Consider the following 20,937-nt stretch of genomic DNA (forward strand, 5'->3'; position numbering starts at 1 on the left):
TAGGTACAGCCCAGTTCTTAGCTCCTAGAAGGATTCTGGGCTAAGGCTCCACTCTACTTGGACTGTACTATCAGGCCCCCAAAACGGGGGGAGCTGCCTGGGAAGGACTGATTTCCATTTCAAACTGCATTCTGGTACTTTGTACTCCAGCACCATTGGCCGATCAATATTTAATGCTTGGAGATTCTGACTCTGCGGGAGTCATGTCAGGGGACCTTGGGAGCCAATCTGCTTGAGCTTCTGAGTGATAATTATTCATGGGCTCCTGCCTCTTGCTCTTTCTCTCGCACGGTCCCACTCTGCAGACTCAGTGCCTTATTCAGTCTTCTCTCTCGCTCTCTGCGCTGCTGTAGCCGGACCCTCCGCCTTCGCCACCGCTCAGCATCTGCACATCCCTACAATGGCTAAAACAGCAATGGGTAAGGCATCGCGCCTCGTTCTTTCTCGGCTCCACCTGAAGCCCACCTCTTACCTTTTCTCTTAGAGCTTAGAAGGCATTCGGAGATATTTTCTAGAAGAAAAGATATTACTGGTAACATAAGAATCGGGAAGGATAGAGGCAGCTCCGGGGTTTGAGGGAGGGCAAAGAGGGGATCTTTGAAAATCTAAAGCTAAGGATTTTTTTTTAAGGTGAAAGCAGGTAAGTTGCCGTCCCATGGGGAGCGAATTTATTCTGTTTCCATATTTAAAATTAAGGCTTAGCCGTGGGGGGAGGGGGCTACCTTAACTATATGCCTTAAATGGGGTTAAGGGACATTTTGGAAAGTGCTTTGTAACGTCCTTTATTTCTTCTCTAGTTAAAGATTAAGAAAGTAAGAAAATAGGGAAGAGGAAAGAGGATGGGAGAAAGGAAAAAGAAAAATGTAAAGTCAAAGTGGTCCCATCTAGGCTGTTTGGAAGATGGGTGGAGACGAGGGGAGGCGGGTGAAGAACCGGGCAAATTTTATGGTATTGTCTGGTGGCAAAAACCGCTAGTCCTGGGGCGCGGTGTGGGGAGGTAAAGGCGTGGGGCGGGGTTGCGGGGAGACCTACACTCCTTTGTTTTAGGGAGAGGGAGGGGATGGAGAAAGGAAGTCGGGAGGGCACAGAGGGCGCGGGTGGGCAGCTGCAGGGGCGGGGAAGCGCGCGGTTAGGGAGGGACAGCGGTTTCGCAGGCGCTGGGGTGGGGTTTCTTTGTGTGAAGACGAGCAGTCCCGGGGGCGGGGGGGAGTGGGGGGGGTGGGCGGGGGGGGAGTGGGGGGGGGTGGGCGGGGGGAAGGCACCTGCAGCGCGGGGCACACAATGCGGACTGCCCCACCCTGTGCGAGCCGCGCCGGCGCCCTGCCCCCGTCCCCCCCCCCCCCCCACCGGGTGCAGCATCTCCGGCGTAAAGGGGGGCACGGGTGCGGAGCGCAGCGCGAAGCCTGGAGCCCAGCCCTGGGTAGACAGCGACGCCACGCCCCGCTCCTCGCGCTCCAGACTCCCAGCCTCGGCTTCCGAGTGAGACCTGGCCATTACCCCCGCCTTCCCCACCCTGGCCTCATTGTTCTGTTTATAGAGATAAGAGGAGAAAAGTGGGTTAAACATTTTTTTTTTTTCAAAACCACATCACCTAGGGTGATTAGACTTAAACGCGATAAATTCTTGCTTCATTAATTTGATCGGTGGGGGGAAAAGCTTTTGGAAGCTAGATATGAGTACACATAATAATTCAGATACAAAAGAGGTCAAGGTCTTTAACTGAGCCAAGTGATATAACAGTTTTGTAGGTCAAACAGTGCCAAACATCCGCAATTTTCATAGGCTCAGCCGGTATCAAGAGACAGATACCAAACGAGGTTCCGGATCCAAGGCCTCCAACCGCAACCCCTGGGTCTTGCGCCTCCAGGGCCCCTCAGTGGCCCCCGGGGACAGGCAGGGAGGGGCTGGAGCTCAGGCGGCGGCTGGAAGCACCCCTCCCCCGGAGCGGGATGCGGAGAAGGGAAAAGAGGCGAAAGAGGTTTCCTCTGGACCACTTCGCCCTGCCCCACCCTCCCAGGCGGAGCCCGGGAGACCTCCGGGTCAGATTCTTGGCAAAGGGGAAGGGGGCTGGGGAGGGGGCCCTAGAGCGATCTGCAGTTCTATAGCCCTCTTTTCCAGCCCCGCGGTCTAGAACAGACAGGACGCCCCTCGATGTGCGCAGACCCCGGACGTTGCTCGGAGTCCGGGCTCGGAGCCGCTCCCAGCCCACGGAGTGGCTCTGCAGAGAGGCCGGTCCGAGCCCCGCCCGGCCACACAAAGGCGCGGCCCCACCCCAGCCGGCCGCGGGCCGCAGAGGTGACCCCTTTCCAGGAGTGCGAGGGGCGCTTCTCTTGCCCTCCCACAGTCCAGGGAGCCTGGGATTGCTTCCCCCAGCCGAAGCACACGACTCACGCCCTGTTCAGGTGGAGACCCCTTGGGTGGTCTTGGTGCGAGAGACCCTCGCTCCTCGAGCGAGGGCTCGGCCCCACCCTTCCCAGCTGGGGCGCAGACCCGACAGCGGCTGGCCGGATGGGGGCGCACCTGGCGAGCAGGCTCGTGGATCGCAGCCAGCCCTGCAGAGCCCCGCGCCGCGCCCTGCGCGCCCCTCCCCGGAGCTGGGCGCTCGCCCCCGCGGGTGCAGCCCAGGAGACCGGTTTCTACGCAGTGTCCTGAACTACCCCAGCTCCCCACAGTCGTGTTTCGCCCTCAGGTCGGGAAAGGGTCTGAGAATGGGGGCTGGGGGCGATCTGGCTCTGCGCTCTGCACCCCCACCGAGAGGTTTCTGCTGCAGGAGGGCTTCTGCAAACTCATCACCATCATCAGTATTACTGCTGTTATTTCAAATTATTATTGTTTGATGACTCAGGTGCCATATTTGTTCAAACGGTTTGAATGATCGCATTTCAATGAGGATTAACCCTTGCTGCGCTAGCTTTTCTTCCTCCTATTCCCAACTCCCCTCTCCCAGAAACGAATGCATTTCTTCTTTAATTATACTTTATAAAACAAGTACATGTTTGGTTGTTGTAGGGATTTTGTATATTCATAAGTGAAGGTGCTTGCTAAGGGCAGGGCTTGTGTGCCAAAGATTGCTGGAATATTCTCTGCAGAGAATTGTTTGTGGCTGCAATATTCATATATAATTGAAATATTATGATCTTAGCACTTGTATTCATAGGCCATATCTATAAACATATCAACGTACGTTATGCACAAAATTTTAATTGTTTCTTTTTTATTTTTGAAACTCAATTTTGCACAGAAACGTGGGTCGTGAAACGGTAGCCATCGTTCCATTAATAAAAATTCCACCCCAAATACGACAAATGCAAGGGCCCTTTCTGCCATGAGTAAGCAAATCAGGAAAAGAAGTACAACCTCTGCGTTATTAAAATAATGGATTTTGAAATCATTCCAGTTCCAACACATTATCAATTAATCACCAGGGTGGATGCTTTCTCCTGATTCATTAAACAATTATTGTATTCAGCATGATTGTACTTGATGCATATAATACTCCCTGTTATCGTCTCTAATGAAGTGGACACCTTCTAAATGGATACATAAATAACTGGAAGTGGAAAGAGGAGGATTTGGTCAAAATTTCAGGATAAGATGGAAAGAGAAATAGCAGTAGCTTATCATTTAATCTTATATGTATAGTTCATACCAGGCAAGTAAGCTGAGCCTACAGTAAGCATTACTGACTAAGTGTAGCCAAAGGCAAGTAGCTGTTTTAATGATATAAATTGATACATTTGCTGGTGGTTGTCTTACCTGAAAGAAAATAAAATTTTCAGTGATAATTAAGATTGGATGGTTTGTCATATTAAAATCTGCAACTTTTAAATTAAAGTTAATTAAAAGTAATCATGCTTTTGTGGTGTGACTTACAGATTTGTACTCAATTATTCTAAGGAGAAAAGGAGTATTTTTATTGTCAGAGCAATTGTCTCTGCCCTTAATCATTAACATTTTTAGCAGAGTTGTATTGTTACATTCAAAATGCGTTTGCTTACTTTTGTATTTTTTAATTATTAATGGATAGAACATGCAATAAGCATTTGACACATTATGTCTTACATCAAATAATTCGTTCTCAGTGGTGAAATGCTGCAAGAGGTTACATTTTTCTCAGATTCAAGAAATGTCCTCTCCCAGTGTCATAAAGCCAGTTCATGCAATGAAATAGTTTTCTTCCCTGTAATTTAAGATCAAAATAATTACTCAATTCTGTGATTATCTAGTTGTAGCTATCAAGCAGAATTTTTAAGCTAAATCTGTAAAATTAAAAATGAAATGTCAGATAAATCAATTTCATAATTAATTGAAGATTTTTGTCATTGATAAATCCAAACCATTTTTAAGAAAATGCCTGATTTATCAATAAATGTGTTTTTTATTCCAGCCAACTATACACTTACCCCACCCGAGCCCCACTCCCACCAGCTCATTGCTCACAGAGGCTGGAGGAAGCTGGCCTCAGAGCCGAGGGCTACCCTTTTTGGGTGTGGTCACCCCAGGCAGCTGATATTTAACTCCAATTCACTCTAGTTTCCCCTGTGGTCTGAGACAAATACACATTATTCTGTTGTCACACAATCTGTGAACTTATATGAAAAACTCAATTAATTTTCGAAAAAAGAAAAAAGATACAGAATTAGCCAGCGACCCAGATGTTTCCAGAACCAAGGCTCTTTGATGGTTCTTCGAACTGGAAAAGCTTGGCGCCTGCATTAACTTTTCACACCACTAGAGGGCAATCATGTTCTCAAAAAAAGTAGATTTGCTTATTTTAATCTTAAATTTGCTTAAATAAGCAAATCTTACTTGCTTATTTAAGCCCTGTTTCAAATACTTGCTATTTATTATAATAACTTATTTTACCTGAAGCATTCACTTGCTTATTGGATAAGTTAATGTCATGCTTAACCTAGTGAATGAAAAGGGTTTGTGCACTTTTTCAAGCAGACATGAAATGAGTCATCTTAACAATCTGAAAGTAGGTGTTCAGTTCAGGAAGTAGGTGTAGGTCCTGGTTAAGTCTCTGATGATTTTACTTTTCTAGTATCATTACATTGTTATTGTAATGTCATTTATATTATTTGGGGAGTGGATACATAGTAGACAGTGGTCAGTAGTAATATCAAGATTATATAGGTACAGAATGTTTCAATGTTTAAATAAATTAATTTAAAAAAACACTGTTTACTTATTCATTTATTTAAAATGTGCTTATTGCTGTGGACGCAACTGAATGTCACTCTCCACCTTCAGGGATCTTGCAAGTTAGTGGCTAAAGCAGACAGAGGCAATGTGATACTGAGAGGGCTCCCCCATCCCCCAATTGGCTGTTACTGTTTCCTTCTTTTTCAGGTTTTTTTCCATTTAAAGGATATCTCTTTTAAATTAAATCCAGTGTGATTTCAGCTCGAATATTTAAATCTAATGTTTTGTCAGCTTTCAATAATTATTGAGTATCCCCATGTAGTAGCTTTATTAGTTCAATAGAAAATTGATGTTAATTTTAATGAAATAAGAAGCAGATAAGCATAAACCAATTTTTAGGATTATCAAAATTGGATTTTTTTAATGTTTGCATTGGTAGGGAATTCTTTTTCTCTTATATTTCATGTAACTAAAATCCAACTATAAAATATTTAATCAGTTCATATTACTATGCTTCCCAGATTTAATGGGCATGTGAATTACCCCTGACTTTCATTAAAATGCAAATTTTAATAGAGTAGGTCTGGTTGAAGCCAGATATTCTGCATTCCTAACAAGTTCCCAGAAGATGCTGATTCTAACCACTAAATACATTGATTTAAGAAATATAAAACTGTGATATATATGTACCTTCCACAGTAAGCTCTGACATTATGTCTTAACATTTTCAAGTCTATGGCAATCTTCACAAAATATTTCACCTCCAATCTCATACACTTAGGGATTTTATTCCTCTGGGAGTTCTGTGTTCTATGCCATCCATTCTCTTTTAATTGGACTTTTAAATATATTCGTATATTGCAGGACTCAGCAGAAGACCTTCAGGAGAATGTGGAAATAAGAATTTGTGCATGTGTATGTACCTGTGTGTGTATAAGAACAGAATGTAACTTGCGGTACAGTTGAGAAGGATGACAAATCAATAATGCTCATTCCTGTCATTCACAAAACAATATGCAGAACAAAAAGTTCAATTCAGAACCTTTTACTTGTGGAATGTCGTGCAAAAGTCTGTAACCCCATTTACCACATTGGACTAATTCATTGCCAGTACTCCACACACTAAAGAAATTAACAAGGAGGATCTAGCAACACTAAAATTTTCTCTCAATACATCCTGCATTTATCACTTACCAAATTATCTAAGAGCATTTCTTCCTGGATACCATATTAGCAAATTATTAATAATCTACTGAGCATGGATGGGTATTTGAAAACAAATTATGTGTCTGTTATCTGCTTATGTAAACTAATAAGGGACTTCTGTTATTCAGTAGTGACTTTCTAAAAAGGTGACCTAGAGGTAAAGAAATATGCTGTCAAGGAATATCATCAAAGATATCCTACATCAGTCCTTCCATGCAGTGGGTTGTTGACCGTGTAAAAATTGCATGTCTGGAAATGCTATCCTGATGCTATGCACGAAATACTATGCATAGAAAAGGTACTATGCATGAAATATCTAAAATTATAGATTTACTATTTCCCAAATAGGGCATTAAAAGCACAGTCCCAAAATGAAGCTGACCAGAGACAGTACAATACACTGTTTTTCTCTGTGAAATTGGAGTAAGCCTCAAGGTTATCCATCCTTTTGTTCCTCCTGTCCATTTCAGGGTCTCTCAGAAGCTAGGAACCTTTCCCTTTTTGCAACTCCTAGTACATTTCAAAAGGAAGAAGACAGCATTATTAAAGTAATACGTGTTTTGAACATTTAATCCTAGCAGTCTTGATAGCTGGATGTGTACTTCATCAGGACATAACAAAAAAATATAAACTAGTGGTCCTGAAAACTGAGCCAAAAAAAAATTGCTGATTGGTCCTTCAATCAATAGTTTTCCTATGATGCTGGTTGTTTTCAAGAGTCATTTTTCTGGCATAGAAGTAAATTTCAGAGTGTCTATAAGAAATTACTTTATTGATTTCATCCTTACATAGCATATATAACATGCTAGGCACTAAACACTTCACACATTTCATTCTCCAGGCCTCCTCAACAGTCAGTACCATTACAGATGAGGAAACTGAGGCCCAGAGAAGAGGAATGACTTTCCCAAGGTCACATAGTTACTCAGACCCAGAATTTGAACCCAGGTGTCTCCAGAATCTTCATCTTTAATGGGTAACCTTACATGTCAGAGGTTTTCTCAATGGGGTTTGAACCAGTGACACCACCATTTTGTTTAACAGGCCCAACGGGCTCATCCTTTCTGAGCACAGAAGCACCTTGAAGATGAAACACCTTCAAATTAATGACTCGTTGTAATAGCTAACCTGGGGCTTATTACAGTAATTGCCATGATTCAGGCTTTTGGAGAAAGAGAGCTATGAGACCTTGGGGGCTGTAATGTATGGCACCACCTGGCTTTCTGAAGCCTCAGCTGAGAGCGCAGCAGGGACTTCTCATGTGGACACAATGATTTTCTTTCTTGAAAAAAAAAAATCTTAATCTAATCAGTGTCATCCTGGTTGACGCATTTCAAATGGACTCTCAGCTGTCTCCATAGGCCCTAGATGTATAATTTTAATATTTTGTTTTATAAAATAAATCTAGAGCTAAAAGAGAGATACAGCAGTGGCATCCACATTGAGTATAACCATTAGACATTACTTGAAGATTTCTCCATCATATTATCTTGAAAGCAGACAGGCAGGCAAGATTGATCTGTGAGAAGGTTCTGAATCACCTGTGACACATTTTAAATTATCTTTTAATAGAGGAATCAGGTCCTGTCATTTGTCAAGGAGACATTTGCAGTAGTAAAATCTGTGTTTATATAGCCCATTTTTATTAGTCGTGATTAAAGATAACAATTTGTGTTCATTTGTTCTTGCAAAACACTTTTATGTGAATGTAAAGGTTAATTAATGCATCTCAGCAATCATTTTGCTAGTCATCTGGAAATATAGCTTCTCGAGGAATTGTACTTAAGAAAAGAAGCCACACACACATAAAACCATAACCAAAATGTTAAGGTTTTTCTCATTTTAATTTTGTTGACCTCCAGATTAAAATATTTAATACTTTGAAAAATTATAAGATTCCAAAAATTTTTTTTTGTGACCAAACATAGATAATTATAGTTCTTGTATAGTACATTAAATGTAATGCTTTCTGGAATTGATTTTTTAAATCATAAAGTGGTGGCTATAAGAATGCTTATTTAGCAGTTATTCTTCTGGAGTAATTGTACTTCAGACGTCAGATTGTTTATCATTCGTTAGCATAAGTACTAAGTATAACAGTAAATCATCAGTGATATGAATCTGTCGATCTTTTGGTTATATGTCTCTATCAGTATAAAAAGAAACTGATGAAATTCATCTAGACTTAGTTCCACAGATACTTGCACAAGAAAATATTTTAAAGTTTAGATTTTCATTCTACTCCCTATCTTGGAAGATTTTTTTCCCCCCTTTTAAAAGCAACCATAATGGAGCCAGTTTTGTTCCAAAACTGATTACAGTAAGCCTAGTAACAGTCTTTCAGTTTGGGCTTTCTAGTAAATAGAAGCCTAACTCACATGATGAAGTTCAATCTATAAAATGCTGTTTCAGAACTGAGACGAGATGAGAATATCATATCAAGATGTTACTGCTTAACAGTTCTAGACTCTAACGGGGAGGAGCACTGATCATGTCAAGCAATTGGAGGGAGGCTATGCAGCCTGCCTTGGAACCCTGCTTCAGAACATTCAGACTTGTCTTTACTACTCCATGCTGCTTTTTTTCCTAACACACTGATGTCTATTGTTATTTAAGTCTTAGCTTTATCTGAGCAGTGTCAGTTAGCACCCTTCTCACAGTAGTTGTTCAAACACGTGAAATATCACGAGCTGATTCTAGTCTTTTGATGTCCAGGTTGCATGATCCAAGACTCCTGTTACTTTAAAAGTCACCAGTTCATTCTACTTCTGGCCTACTTTTTCCTTTTACAATTAAAAAAGAAGCAGATAAACATAGAAGATTGAAAATGTTCAAAAGAAGAATTAGCATGACCTATCATTATGGGACATTGTGGTTCTCAGAAAATATTCACAAGCTCCATCCTTTTTAACTTTCAAATACTCCCTATGAAATGAGCATAGTATACATGTTACTCTGTTTAAAAATGCTCAGAAAACTTCCTTAAGCAAGTTTACATATGATAAGTTTTAGAGCGAGAACACATTGCATTATATATGTAATAGTATATATAACATATATATGGTATATATAATATATATTTTATTATACATATTTATATGTGTAATAAAGATATGTATATGTCTTTATTAGACCTTTATATACATATCTCTTTATTAGAACACAGGTCTAGTAAAAATACACATCTTTATTAGAACTGTATATGATTTTACTGATATATGAAATCGATAAAACAAAATAAAAATTCATAGATAGGTGAGGGGGTGCAGGATTGGGCAAAATAGGTGAGAAACATTAAGTACAAATTTTCAGTTATAAAATAAATAAAGCACAAGGATATAATGTACAACATAGGTAATATAGTCAATAATATTGTAATAACTTTGTTATACATGATGACAGATGGTAACTAAACTTATTGTGGGAATCAGTTTATAATGTGTAAAAATATTGAATCAATATGTTGTTCACCTGACATTAATATAATATTAAAGTCAATTATACTTCAATAAAAAGATGTAGATATCTAATATACATTGCATATCTTAATATTATATGATTAGGTAGAATTAGATTAGACACGATATCTATGATATATATCATACATATCACATCTGTTTTAGATATGTTATGATAATATATAATTAAGTAAGCTAATAAAGTTTAACACTTTTTCTCCTGTCCAGTAATGAAATATGCACAAGTGAAGAAAGGCAGGCATTGAGTGGGTTTGCCTTCAGTCTAAAGTTATTAATGGTTAATGGCATTAATTAAAATAGATTCAAGCACCCATTCCATTCTGAAGCCTATGCAAGGTGTTGTAAAAAATATATAAATAATCATGGTCCTCACCGTTGGAGAATTTAGTTTTTTGAAGAAAACAGGACCCTGAACATCCAAAAAATAATAATAATAACCAGTAATAATAGCTTATAACTATACATAGAAGTGTCTGCCATTTTAACAATTTTGCTATACTACCCTGAAGTACGGAGAAGGCAATGGCACCCCACTCCAGCACTCTTGCCTGGAAAATTCCATGGATGGAGGAGCCTGGTGGGCTGCAGTCCATGGGGTCGCTAAGAGTCGGCCATGACTGAGCGACTTCACTTTCGCTTTTCACTTTCATGCATTGGAGAAGGAAATGGCAACCCACTCCAGTGTTCTTGCCTGGAGAATCCCAGGGACGGGGGCTGCCGTCTGTGGGGTCGCACAGAGTCAGACACGACTGAATCGACTCAGCAGCAGCAGCAGCAGCAGCACCCTGAAGTATTATTACAATACAGTACATGATACACTAAGACCGTCAATTAGGAAGAACAGAAAGGCACCTCTGGCCGATCAGAAGTGGATATGGGGGTTAGATGGACATAGGTTTAAGTCTTGCCCCATCTATTCACTATCTGATAATCCTTGAGTGAATTATCATCTCTATACTGCCATGTTCTCAATCATATCTCACAATATATCTCAGGGAAAAATAATACCACCTAAATTACACGGTTGTTGTCAGACAGAAAAAGGCAAATACTGTATGATATCACTTATATGTGGAATCTAAAAAAAGTACAAATGATATTTTTGCATACATGCAAACCGAAACAAATTCACAGACATAGAAGGCAAGTTCATGGTTACCAAAGGAGAAAGGGGAGAGCGGAGGGACAAATCAGGGGTATGGGATGAACAGATACAAACTATGTATAAAATAGGTAAGGATATACTGTATAGCACAAGGAATTACAGCCATTATCTTATAACCTGTAATGGAGTATAATACGAAAAAATACTAAATCCCTGTACTGTACACTCGAAACTATTGCAATGTTGGAAATCAACTATACTTTGATTTTTAGAAAATCACATGGTTGTTGAGAGGTTAAGTAAACAATTCAATATTAACTATTTCATAATCCAAATCCATCACAGGCCTCCCTGTTGGCTCAAACAGTAAAGAATCTGCCTGCAATACGAGAGACCTGGGTTCGATCCCCTAGAGAACGGAACAGCTACCCACTCCAGTATTCTTGCCTGGAGAATTCCATGGACAGAGGAGCCTGGCAGGCTACAGTCCATGGGGTTGCAAAGAATCGGACATGACTAAGCGACTTTCACTTCACAATCCAAATAGTAATCCCCTTCCCTGACACCTTCAATGGATGATGAAAACAGTAAACAAAAATATTAAACAACTAAATTCTTTTACTCTGTAAATTTTACATATATTAACAAATCTACTAGAATTACTTGGAATTTAGGAAATGATCATTACTCAATAATTCTTTGTGGTAGAGGGAGAACTGATAACAATATTTAAGAAACAGCTGCCAATATCACATATCTCTAAGATAAATCCATTCCAGGAAATGCCAGAATCAAAAGTATTGGGTTGGCCAAAAAGTTCATTCAAGTTTTTCCATAAGATGTTAGAGAAAACCTGAGCAAACTTTTTGGCCAATCCAATGCATTTCTTCTGAATTTATTTCTCATCTCATGTTTCCCTGTTGTATTTCATATCTCATCCTCCCTCAAATATATATATAGCATGAATAAAACTAACCCTCTTGCCTACCTAGTAAGGCTCATCAACATAAAATAACATATTCAGCAGAAATAAAAACTGATTCCAGAAGCATTGAAATGTAAAAGTCCTCACTGAGTTTTCTTGGAGAGCAGTCTCTTGTTCTTAAAAAGGTTATTAACCTGTCAGTTTTGGGGGAAATTATATCACATGCCACACTCAGACACACACACAGACTCTCTTGTTCTTAAGGTCTTATCAGCCCATCAGTTTTATCCAAATCTGACATCACTTAACTATTTCATAATCTCTCTTTCCTATTTCTTCTATTTCCTCCCTACCTAGAACCCTCCTGCTCTCTTCCATTTCAACACCCATCCTTCAGCTAGATCTTTTCTTTCAGGAATAACTTCAGATATTTCTTACCTGGACCAATTTAGCCTTCCTACTCTCCACCCATTAGTAAATAAGCACAACAAAAATAACTAGAGCCAAGCAGTAAAAACAGAATACTCCTTAGATAACTCTGGTGGGCAAATGGATACAGAGATGTACAGTTTAGTAGTGTTCTCCAAGTCATTCATAAAAATAATACCTTTTCAATCAATAGTGTTCCAAGTACTGATCAGTAAAACACTGCAAAATATTAGTGGAATGTTATTATTTAAATAATTACAATAAATAAGTAAGATTAGCATTCATCTGACATCTGATGTTACAGAGACTTAAGGGAGCATAATTGACTACTGACTTAAAGGGGCATTATCACTATTTTGTTTTGCCTCCAATCCATCAATTCATATAAATATACGGTACATAAGCCTGGAATTATATTTATGACATAATTGTAGGCATATTAATAGAAACATGTTTACATTTACAAGTGTAGTGTAGTCCTTTGACAAATTAGATACTGTTGATGACTGCCATCTACATATAAAAATGCTCCATATTGTTCACATTTATAGGCCATAAAATGCAGATGATAAAATATCATCTTTCTACTCTCTCATAAACAAGAAATAATGACAAAGGAGGAGCTTTATATGAAAGCATCAATACAATTTAAACACTCACAGGGTCATAATATATTACACTGAGTAGAAAAATTAAGCTGTAAAGAAAATGTAGATATTCTCTCAACTTGAAAGTCAAACAAGGTCCCAAATGCTGAACCAAAACACGAAAGTACAGAGAAAAGACCTGCATCTCTTCCATTAACAAAACACTTGGTTTTTAAAAGAGCTTAGTAGTAGAACAAATACAAGAAAATGCAGTGCAGTATCTAAGATGAACATTTGTTATAAGTTCAGCATTAACATTGAAGAAATATTGAATTAAGCTGCTTTGAAAGAATTGAATTCCACCTGCTGAAATTTTTCTTAAGATGAATTTTTTAAGCATACACAGTAGCAGTCTGTATTGGGGTTTTGAGTTTCAGGAAGCTATATTCCAACACATGCAAGAGAACAGTCGCAGAAAAATGTAACTTGGGAGAGCACAATAAATTTTATTACCTGCTTGCAGAGCTGAAAAGAATAAACGCATACCCACTTTTGCTGCTGTGTGTGTGTTGGGGTTTCCCTGGTGGCTCAGGTGGTAAAGAATCTGCCTGCAATTCAAAAGGCATGGATTCAATCCCTGGTTCATGTAGCTCCTCTGAAGAAGGAAATGGCAGCTTATTCCAGTATTCTTGCCTGGAGAGTTCCATGGACAGATGAGCCTGGCAGGCTACAATCCATGGGGTTGCAAAGAGTTGCACACGGCTAAGTGACTAACGCACACACACGCTTCGTTGTCAGTAAAAGAATCACAGAAAAATATATAAATTGGGAGAAAGCAATGACTTTTACAACTTGCTTAAATAGCTGAAAAGAATAAATGCCTACCCACTTTTGCTGCTACTGACAACAAATAGCCAACATTTTATCACTTTTGATAAATTTTAGAAGTGAACGCTGAATACATGGAGTGAGGACCAGTCAGCTAAGTCAAATAAGATTTCTCAGAACTGCTTCTGAAAAAGAGTTTGGTCTCCTAGAAACAAAGAGTAAGCAGGCTTTGCAAATCAACTTCAAATCTAGCTCTCCTTGATCTTTCTTCCTGTGAACTCTACAGGTTTACCATTTAGCAATGCGCTAGGCAATTAGCCACATACTGACTTGTAGCAACTTTCTGTGGTCATCATATTCCCTGTCATTTATTGGCCTCCTACTATGCATGAACCAGGGACATGTCACATACCCCTCTGCCCTTTTTCTTATTTCATTTTTATGTCAACTCTTAAACAGGTTTCATTATCCCCACTTGACAAGGAAGGAAGGGAGAAGCCACAGGAAGTTCTGTAACTTTGTCAAAGTCACATACATCGTTCAGGGCAGAGGCAGGTTTCAGGTCTCAAGCTCCCTCTATTCGCTCCAACTGCCTTGCCAAGAATGGTTGTTGACTTTGTGTGTTGCTACAGACATTATTTGTCTTATATGCAACTATACTAAGGGTTTCTTTTAGGCCAGAACCACATTTCATGCACCTCATCTCCCCTTATGGCTGGCAGTAATAATACTGTTGGCTAATGTGCATTGAGTATTTAGTGTGCTGAGTGTAGTGACACTGGGCCAAATACCTTAAGATTATTACCATCCCCATTTCACAGGTGGGCAAGGGAGGGAGGGCAGGTCACCCACAGCTTGTAGGTGCTCGGGCTAGGATTTGAAACAAATCAATCTGACCCCGGAACCTGCATGGGCAACAGTGCTTACAGCCTCCCTTGGACACAGCAGGGGCTCCATTTGTGTTCAGTAATTTGATGAGATAAGGATGAAGCGAAGTCTCAGAATTACAAGAAGAAAAATGCCACAGCATTTCGCTATAGCCACACTCTGCAGGACTTCAAAAGTCAAAAAACAAAGAACATGCTAGAGAGGATTAATCTTTATAACAATATCTTATACTAATTAGCACTTCGGTTTCACAAAACATCATTTAATTCAGTCTCGACAATGATATCTTATCCTACCCCCATTTTTTTGGATTAACTCATATTTAGAAGGTTTAGTAAATTTGTTAAAGTCGGATAGATCCTAAACTAGAGCATATGTCTTAAGTTCTTATATTTTTTCTATCAGGCCAAGGTAATATTTATTCATCTTTTGTCAGTATCATGGGTTTCCCTGGTGGCTCAGCTGGTAAAGAGTCTGCCTGTAATGCAGGAGACCCAGGTTCAATCCCTGGGTTGGGAAGATTCGCTGGAGAAGGAAATGGCAACCCACTCCAGTATTCTTGCCTGGCAAATCCCATGGAGTGGAGCCTGGCAGTCAGTTCTCCAGGCCAGAATACTGGAGTGGGTTGGCATTCTCTTCTCCAGGGAATCTTCCAACCTGGGGATCGAACCAGGGTCTCCTGCATTGCAGGCAGATTCTTTACCAGCTGAGCCACCAGGGAAGCCCAGAAAAGCAACAGAACCTATAAATGGATGCAGAGGAGACATTTACCTGCCTCTTTTTTTTCTCCTTATATAGAGGGACGTGCTTACCAGCTGTGAAGTTGACCTTGTGAAAGACAGGGTGAGCGGGTTGCTTAAATTTTGCCTGGAAACTGAGCAGTTATTGTTGTATTACTAACTAGCACCATTTGAAACTATTGCCATAGTTCCAGCTATGGGATAAGGGCTAAGTGACAGAGGCAGGCCACTGCAAAGCATGGAAATTCCTGTCTGTAGCATAAAAGGAAGTTAGTAAATTTACTGGAGAGAATCAGTGAGCTCAGTCTGGGTCCAACATCTGGGCTCTTAACCCCCCACTCTTCACCTATCCTCTGTGGGGAAGCCAGCTGAGCCACAGAGAGATGGGGGGGGGGGAGGGGACAGTGTTGGGGGGGGGGGCGCTGGTGTCATTTGCAGCTGGCGACAGCTCCTCCCTGCTCAGCCACCAAGAGATTAGCGTTTATAGAACACTAACTGCCACATCCCTGGAGAAGGAAATGGCAGCCCACTCCAGTATTCTTGCCTGGAAAGTCCCATGGACAGAGGAGCCTGGCAGGCTACAGTCCATAGAGTCACAAAGAGTCGGACGCAACTGAGCACAACTACCTCACGCAACTCTATATGCACACATTAAATGAAACACCTTCTCTCACCCTCAGAACCTTAAATATGGTTGGGAAGAAATGATTAACAGCAAACACAGCAGTAAAGAAACAAGGGCTAAGCTTAACAAGCCAGGAATAGGATTATGGCTTTGAAAGGAGAAGAGACTCAAAGCCCCTTGCAATGGAAACCATCAAGTTTGAATCCCTTCTGTGTTTTGGAAGTCACAACCGTGAGAGACATTTCTGAATTTTCACCTTAACCTGGTATTCAGATCCTCTGTCCTGCTCTATAACATTATTACTTGGACAATTCTTTGAACTTGTGAACAATATCCCAAACGAAAAGTACACTTTTTTATGAAGGTGTTTAGGCTGAACAAATCTAGGGAAAACAGAACATAAACGAAAACCCATATTGTGCCTATAAGTATGTATTACCAAGCTGTGATTTTTAAAATAATATCAGCAATTTATTATGCCAAATTCCAATTCATATTTATCTAGACAGGTCAAACACTTGATACTAGTTTGCCTTCAGGTTTTTAATTAGGAATGTTTATGACCAAGTCGAGGGCTACTTGCTACGTAAAGAAAATAAGTCTGATCTCACACACCCACATTACTCAACCAGTAATGATATGTAATCTTTCTCATATCTTAGAAATGAGTATTATAAACTCAAAAAGAACTCAAGATGGCATCCAAAACCTTACATTTTCTGCATCACCTAGTCTGCCTAATTGTGAAAATAGATACATATTTAAAGCCAAAAATAAATCTTCCATGTAGTATGGGGTAAAGTTGTTTGCTCAAATAGCTAGACAATTTGAAATTCAAACCACAAGTAGCTTTATGAATCACAGTATATATAACATTTTGTGTCTATCATGTAAATATTTATTATGAAATATAAAGTTTTGGTAAGAGGAAAATTTACAAAGCAAAAATATGAAGAAAGTTTTCCTTTTCTTTAAAAATGCAATGGCTTAAAATAATTTGTTTAAAAGAAGATAGATAAAGGAAACCCTTAGCAAAGAAAACACAAAAGAATGAATCAGCACATAATGAGAAGCTAATTCATTTAAAGACAAAATTGCTGAATTTGTAGAATCATAAAATTCCAGCGCTTGGGAATACCAACTATCAATGAGAAGAAGAAAAAAAAAAAAAAAGTCCAGAGAAATTAAATAGCTTGTCCAAAGTCTTAACATAAAAATCTTTAAGTTCTGAGACGACTTCAAAGTTCTGTTCTTCCTTCCAGTTCTGAGATGCTATAGCTAGCTAGTGATTCCAATTGCATTAAACAAAATGCAGTCCTAATAATATTTATGTTGATGATCTTAAAATAAGTTTTTGAAAAATAGTGCTCACCAATTCAAGTCAACCAGACTTCGTAGAAGCAGAAAAACAATGCATAACCAGAACATAATAATGTTTTGTTACATTATTTCCTCAGTAATAATACATTTCCTCAAAGTATGAACAAACTCTCCTGATCACTCAGTTATTTTTATTTGTATCTTACAGGTTGAATGTATTGTGAAATTCACCCTTAAGAGAACATACAGTTACTTTTTAAATATTTCTGGACTTTTTGTGACGTATGTTGCTCATTTCAAATAAATCAAAACCCAAATTTCAGTATCTTTAGCCTTTCTATAGCCATTTGCTTTATTACAAAAAAAGGCAAAAGGATATTTTGTCATGCAAAGAACAATAACTTAACAAAACTACATTTACCTTAGTACAAGCATATAAAACTTTTGTGCCGCTGAAAATGACCATTTCTTAGAAAAGCTTTTATTTCCAGAAAAAACAAAACGATGTGAAAGAAAGAAAACTCAGAAAACTTCTCTTGGACCAAGTTGCCTTTTATATTTTAATCTTGTTTGTAACAGTCATGACCCAAAATTGGGAATTCAAAAGCTTCTGACATTTTACTTATTTGCTTTTTATATTGCTTTTCATCCCTTGCAGAAAATTATACTTACATAAGTTCAAGTATATGATGGGAAGAATCCTATTTCAGAAAATGAGTCTTTACATGGTAAAGCCTAAGGAAGTAGCATTTGATTTTCAAAACAGAAAGCAGTTTCCATGGCATGGTTTAGGTTAACCTCGAAATTCCTTCCACGCTGTTTAGCTGCCTCGAAAGTGGATGCTGGAGGTGATCACCCAGCGGAAGCTGTACCATTAAGAGACTTCACGTTCATTTCAAATGCTCGGGTGCTTTCATCCGTTCCCAGAGATATTCAAGAAGAGTATCACTTAATTTGTGTTTTTTAATATTGGTAGGAGTTCTAAATTTTGATAACGTGTCTGTTTTTCTTGAAATATTTATTTGTTTGTTTTATTGTCTATGACACAAAATGACTGCAGGACATATTACTTAAGTGTGACTAACAAGGTCACAAGATTTGTTTTCATTCAGGGGAAGAAATTTACCTGACTGCTCAGTTTTTGTTCCCTACTCCAGTTACCTAGGCATTTAATACACAGTTTTTGAATGGATGACTAGAAGAGAACTCTGAGCAACATGCTTTGAAAATCCAACTTTTAGAGCACTAGTGAGTAAATGTTACATACAATAAGACTCTAGCATTCTCCTTAGGTTTTGAGAAACAAGCAAAATACCGGCTCCTAAATGAGGCTTTTGTGGCCTTTTCCTGAAATATTGTCTATTAATCATTTATATACCATTCATTTCCTAAGAAAAATTTTAGGGAGACTGCTATAAATACAGCTTGTATACTACCCAGATAGGAATTCTAGTCAATGGAAACTTATTAAGTATTATTTAACAATACCAGTAAGTTAAATGCTTCTTTTATTCTCAGTTGATGCTAGTAACTATTAAAAGTAGTAAGGGTTTTTTAAGACCCATTCAGAACTAAAACAACAATATGGAACTCTTCAAATGCATAGAAATATTCCACCATTCCAAGGGAGTAGAGGTTTGTGTGAAAACTTCAAGAACTATGCTTGCAACTTCTAGCAAATTTTCAGATTGGTAGAGGAATTAAATCATGATATAACTAACAGGGGACTTCCCAGGTGGCTCATGGCAATTCACTCCGCTATTCTTTCCTGGAGAATCCCATGGAAAGGGGAGCTTAGCAGGCTATAGTCCACAGGGTCCCAAAGAGTCAGACATGACTGAAGTGACCCCGCACACACACACACAGACACACACACACACACACACACACACACACACATAACTAATAGGAATTGCCCCACAAATTATTGCTGAATCCCTGCTTAATCAGATTGTTTTCTTCTTAATGTTCTGTATAAATTAGCATATTCCATTATCTGAAGATAAGCAACCCCATCTTGTAATGACAGAGAGGACTCCCTTTGAATTCATTGTATCTTCAGCATCTAAACCACTGATCAATTCAAGGAAAAAGTCACCTGGCCCATTAAGTGAGATAAAGTTATGTGAATCTTATAATTTTTTTCTGTTTCTCATTTGTCATAAAAGTCTTGCATTTTTCATTTCTGAAAGTTCTTGCTTGCACTGAGAATATAATAGGAAATTCACCATATATGCAGTTTTATACTTCCTTTTGCAGTTCAGAAACATGAATCACAGTCAGACTTAATTCTAAAATCCATGGGAAGGGGAACCTAGGACTTATTTTCTAGAGAAAGACAACAAAAAGAATAAAGAAACCAATATCCTCCTCACTGACGACCACAACATTTTCGATTCTAGAATTTATACCATAGTCAGTCTGCATAGGAAGTATGAGTTTTGCTGAATTAAGAATGGGTACAGGGTATTTTTCTACTCTCAGTCAAATGTTAAAAAGTAATAGGACAAGATTTAAATCAGTTGGGTGTCACATTTAGCCATTTTGAAGACACAATTCAGAGAACATCATGGCAGCCCCTGAAGGGCCCTTCCGTGGTATCTCAGATGGTACAGAATCTGCCTGCAGTGCAGGAGACCCAGGTTTGATCCCTGGGTCAGGAAGATCCCCTGAGGAGGGGAATGGCAACCTACTCCAATATTCTTGCCTGGAGAATTCCATGGACAGTGGAGCCTGGTGGGTTACAGTGCATGGGGTTGCAAACAGTCAGACACAGCTGAGCAACTAACACTTTCCAGTTCAGGAGACCACAGGGAAGAAGAGAAAAAAAGCCGTTGCTCCATGAGAACTTCACTCAACCAGATGAACAGACTCTCTGTTCTTTCACTCTGGTTTTCTCATTTTAGTCCCAACCAATTTAGCTATCATCCTAGGCTTGTGACTACCGCTGGAGACTTAAGAAAAATATATCCTTTGATACCTAGAATTAGGCTTGGTAATAAAATCTTAACTTGCAGACAAAATAAAGTGCTTCCATTACTCCTGTGTAAACCACAGTATAGTTTGGTCTCCATGTAAGACTACAAGAATTTCTTTCATCATGGGGAAAGATAAAAGAACAGCACCCTGCATCATTAAATTCTCATTAAATTCAACAGACCTTTGACTTGGAAGTAAGAGTAAGGTGAAGTTCCAAGTTGATACAATTTACTGCTTTTATTACAATTTTGACCACAGGGACTGATTCAGGTCACCCAGTTTCTTTTCCTTGTTACAACTGCTTGACCAATTATCAATGAAATTGAAATTTAAGAGTCTCATATGCTTCTGTAAAATCCAACGATGGGTTGTACAGCTTTGACCTTCTTAAATGTCCCTTGATTTGATTTGATATCTATTCCTACAGAAAAAATACGCTGCTTTGGCTGATCAAAATGTTAACCTTTCAAAACCTCCGTGGCTATTATAGCTTAGGAGATCATAATTCTTATGGGGAGATGTGCATGGAATAAATACCAGCTGAATCCATATTTATACTAAGCCAATTAGCATTACATCATCATGGCAGAAATATCTAAAACATTACCTCATATCAGAGATCTTCTGGGATGTTAAAATAGATCATGAAAAATCTGAGATTTCTTTTTCATGTAAATG

The 20,937-nt window shown here is 39.1% G+C and overlaps 1 protein-coding gene and 1 non-coding gene across 2 annotated transcripts in view; both read left to right on the plus strand.

Annotated features, from left to right (window-relative positions):
• Nucleotides 1-305: 305 nt before the first annotated feature.
• The window catches only part of STMN2 (stathmin 2), a 57,479-nt gene continuing 36,847 nt past the window's right edge, over nt 306-20,937 (plus strand). Inside the window, exon 1 of the mRNA XM_052651819.1 lies at nt 306-419. Coding sequence (XP_052507779.1) covers nt 401-419 — 19 coding nt within the window. The 5' untranslated portion in view covers nt 306-400. The remainder of the gene's footprint in view (nt 420-20,937) is intronic.
• TRNAY-GUA (transfer RNA tyrosine (anticodon GUA)) lies at nt 15,043-15,114 on the plus strand. The gene has a single exon. It is a non-coding gene; the product is annotated as a tRNA-Tyr (tRNA).

This window comes from Budorcas taxicolor, chromosome 14 (genome assembly GCF_023091745.1).
Source record: "Budorcas taxicolor isolate Tak-1 chromosome 14, Takin1.1, whole genome shotgun sequence".
In the NCBI taxonomy this organism is placed as follows: Eukaryota; Metazoa; Chordata; class Mammalia; order Artiodactyla; family Bovidae; genus Budorcas; species Budorcas taxicolor.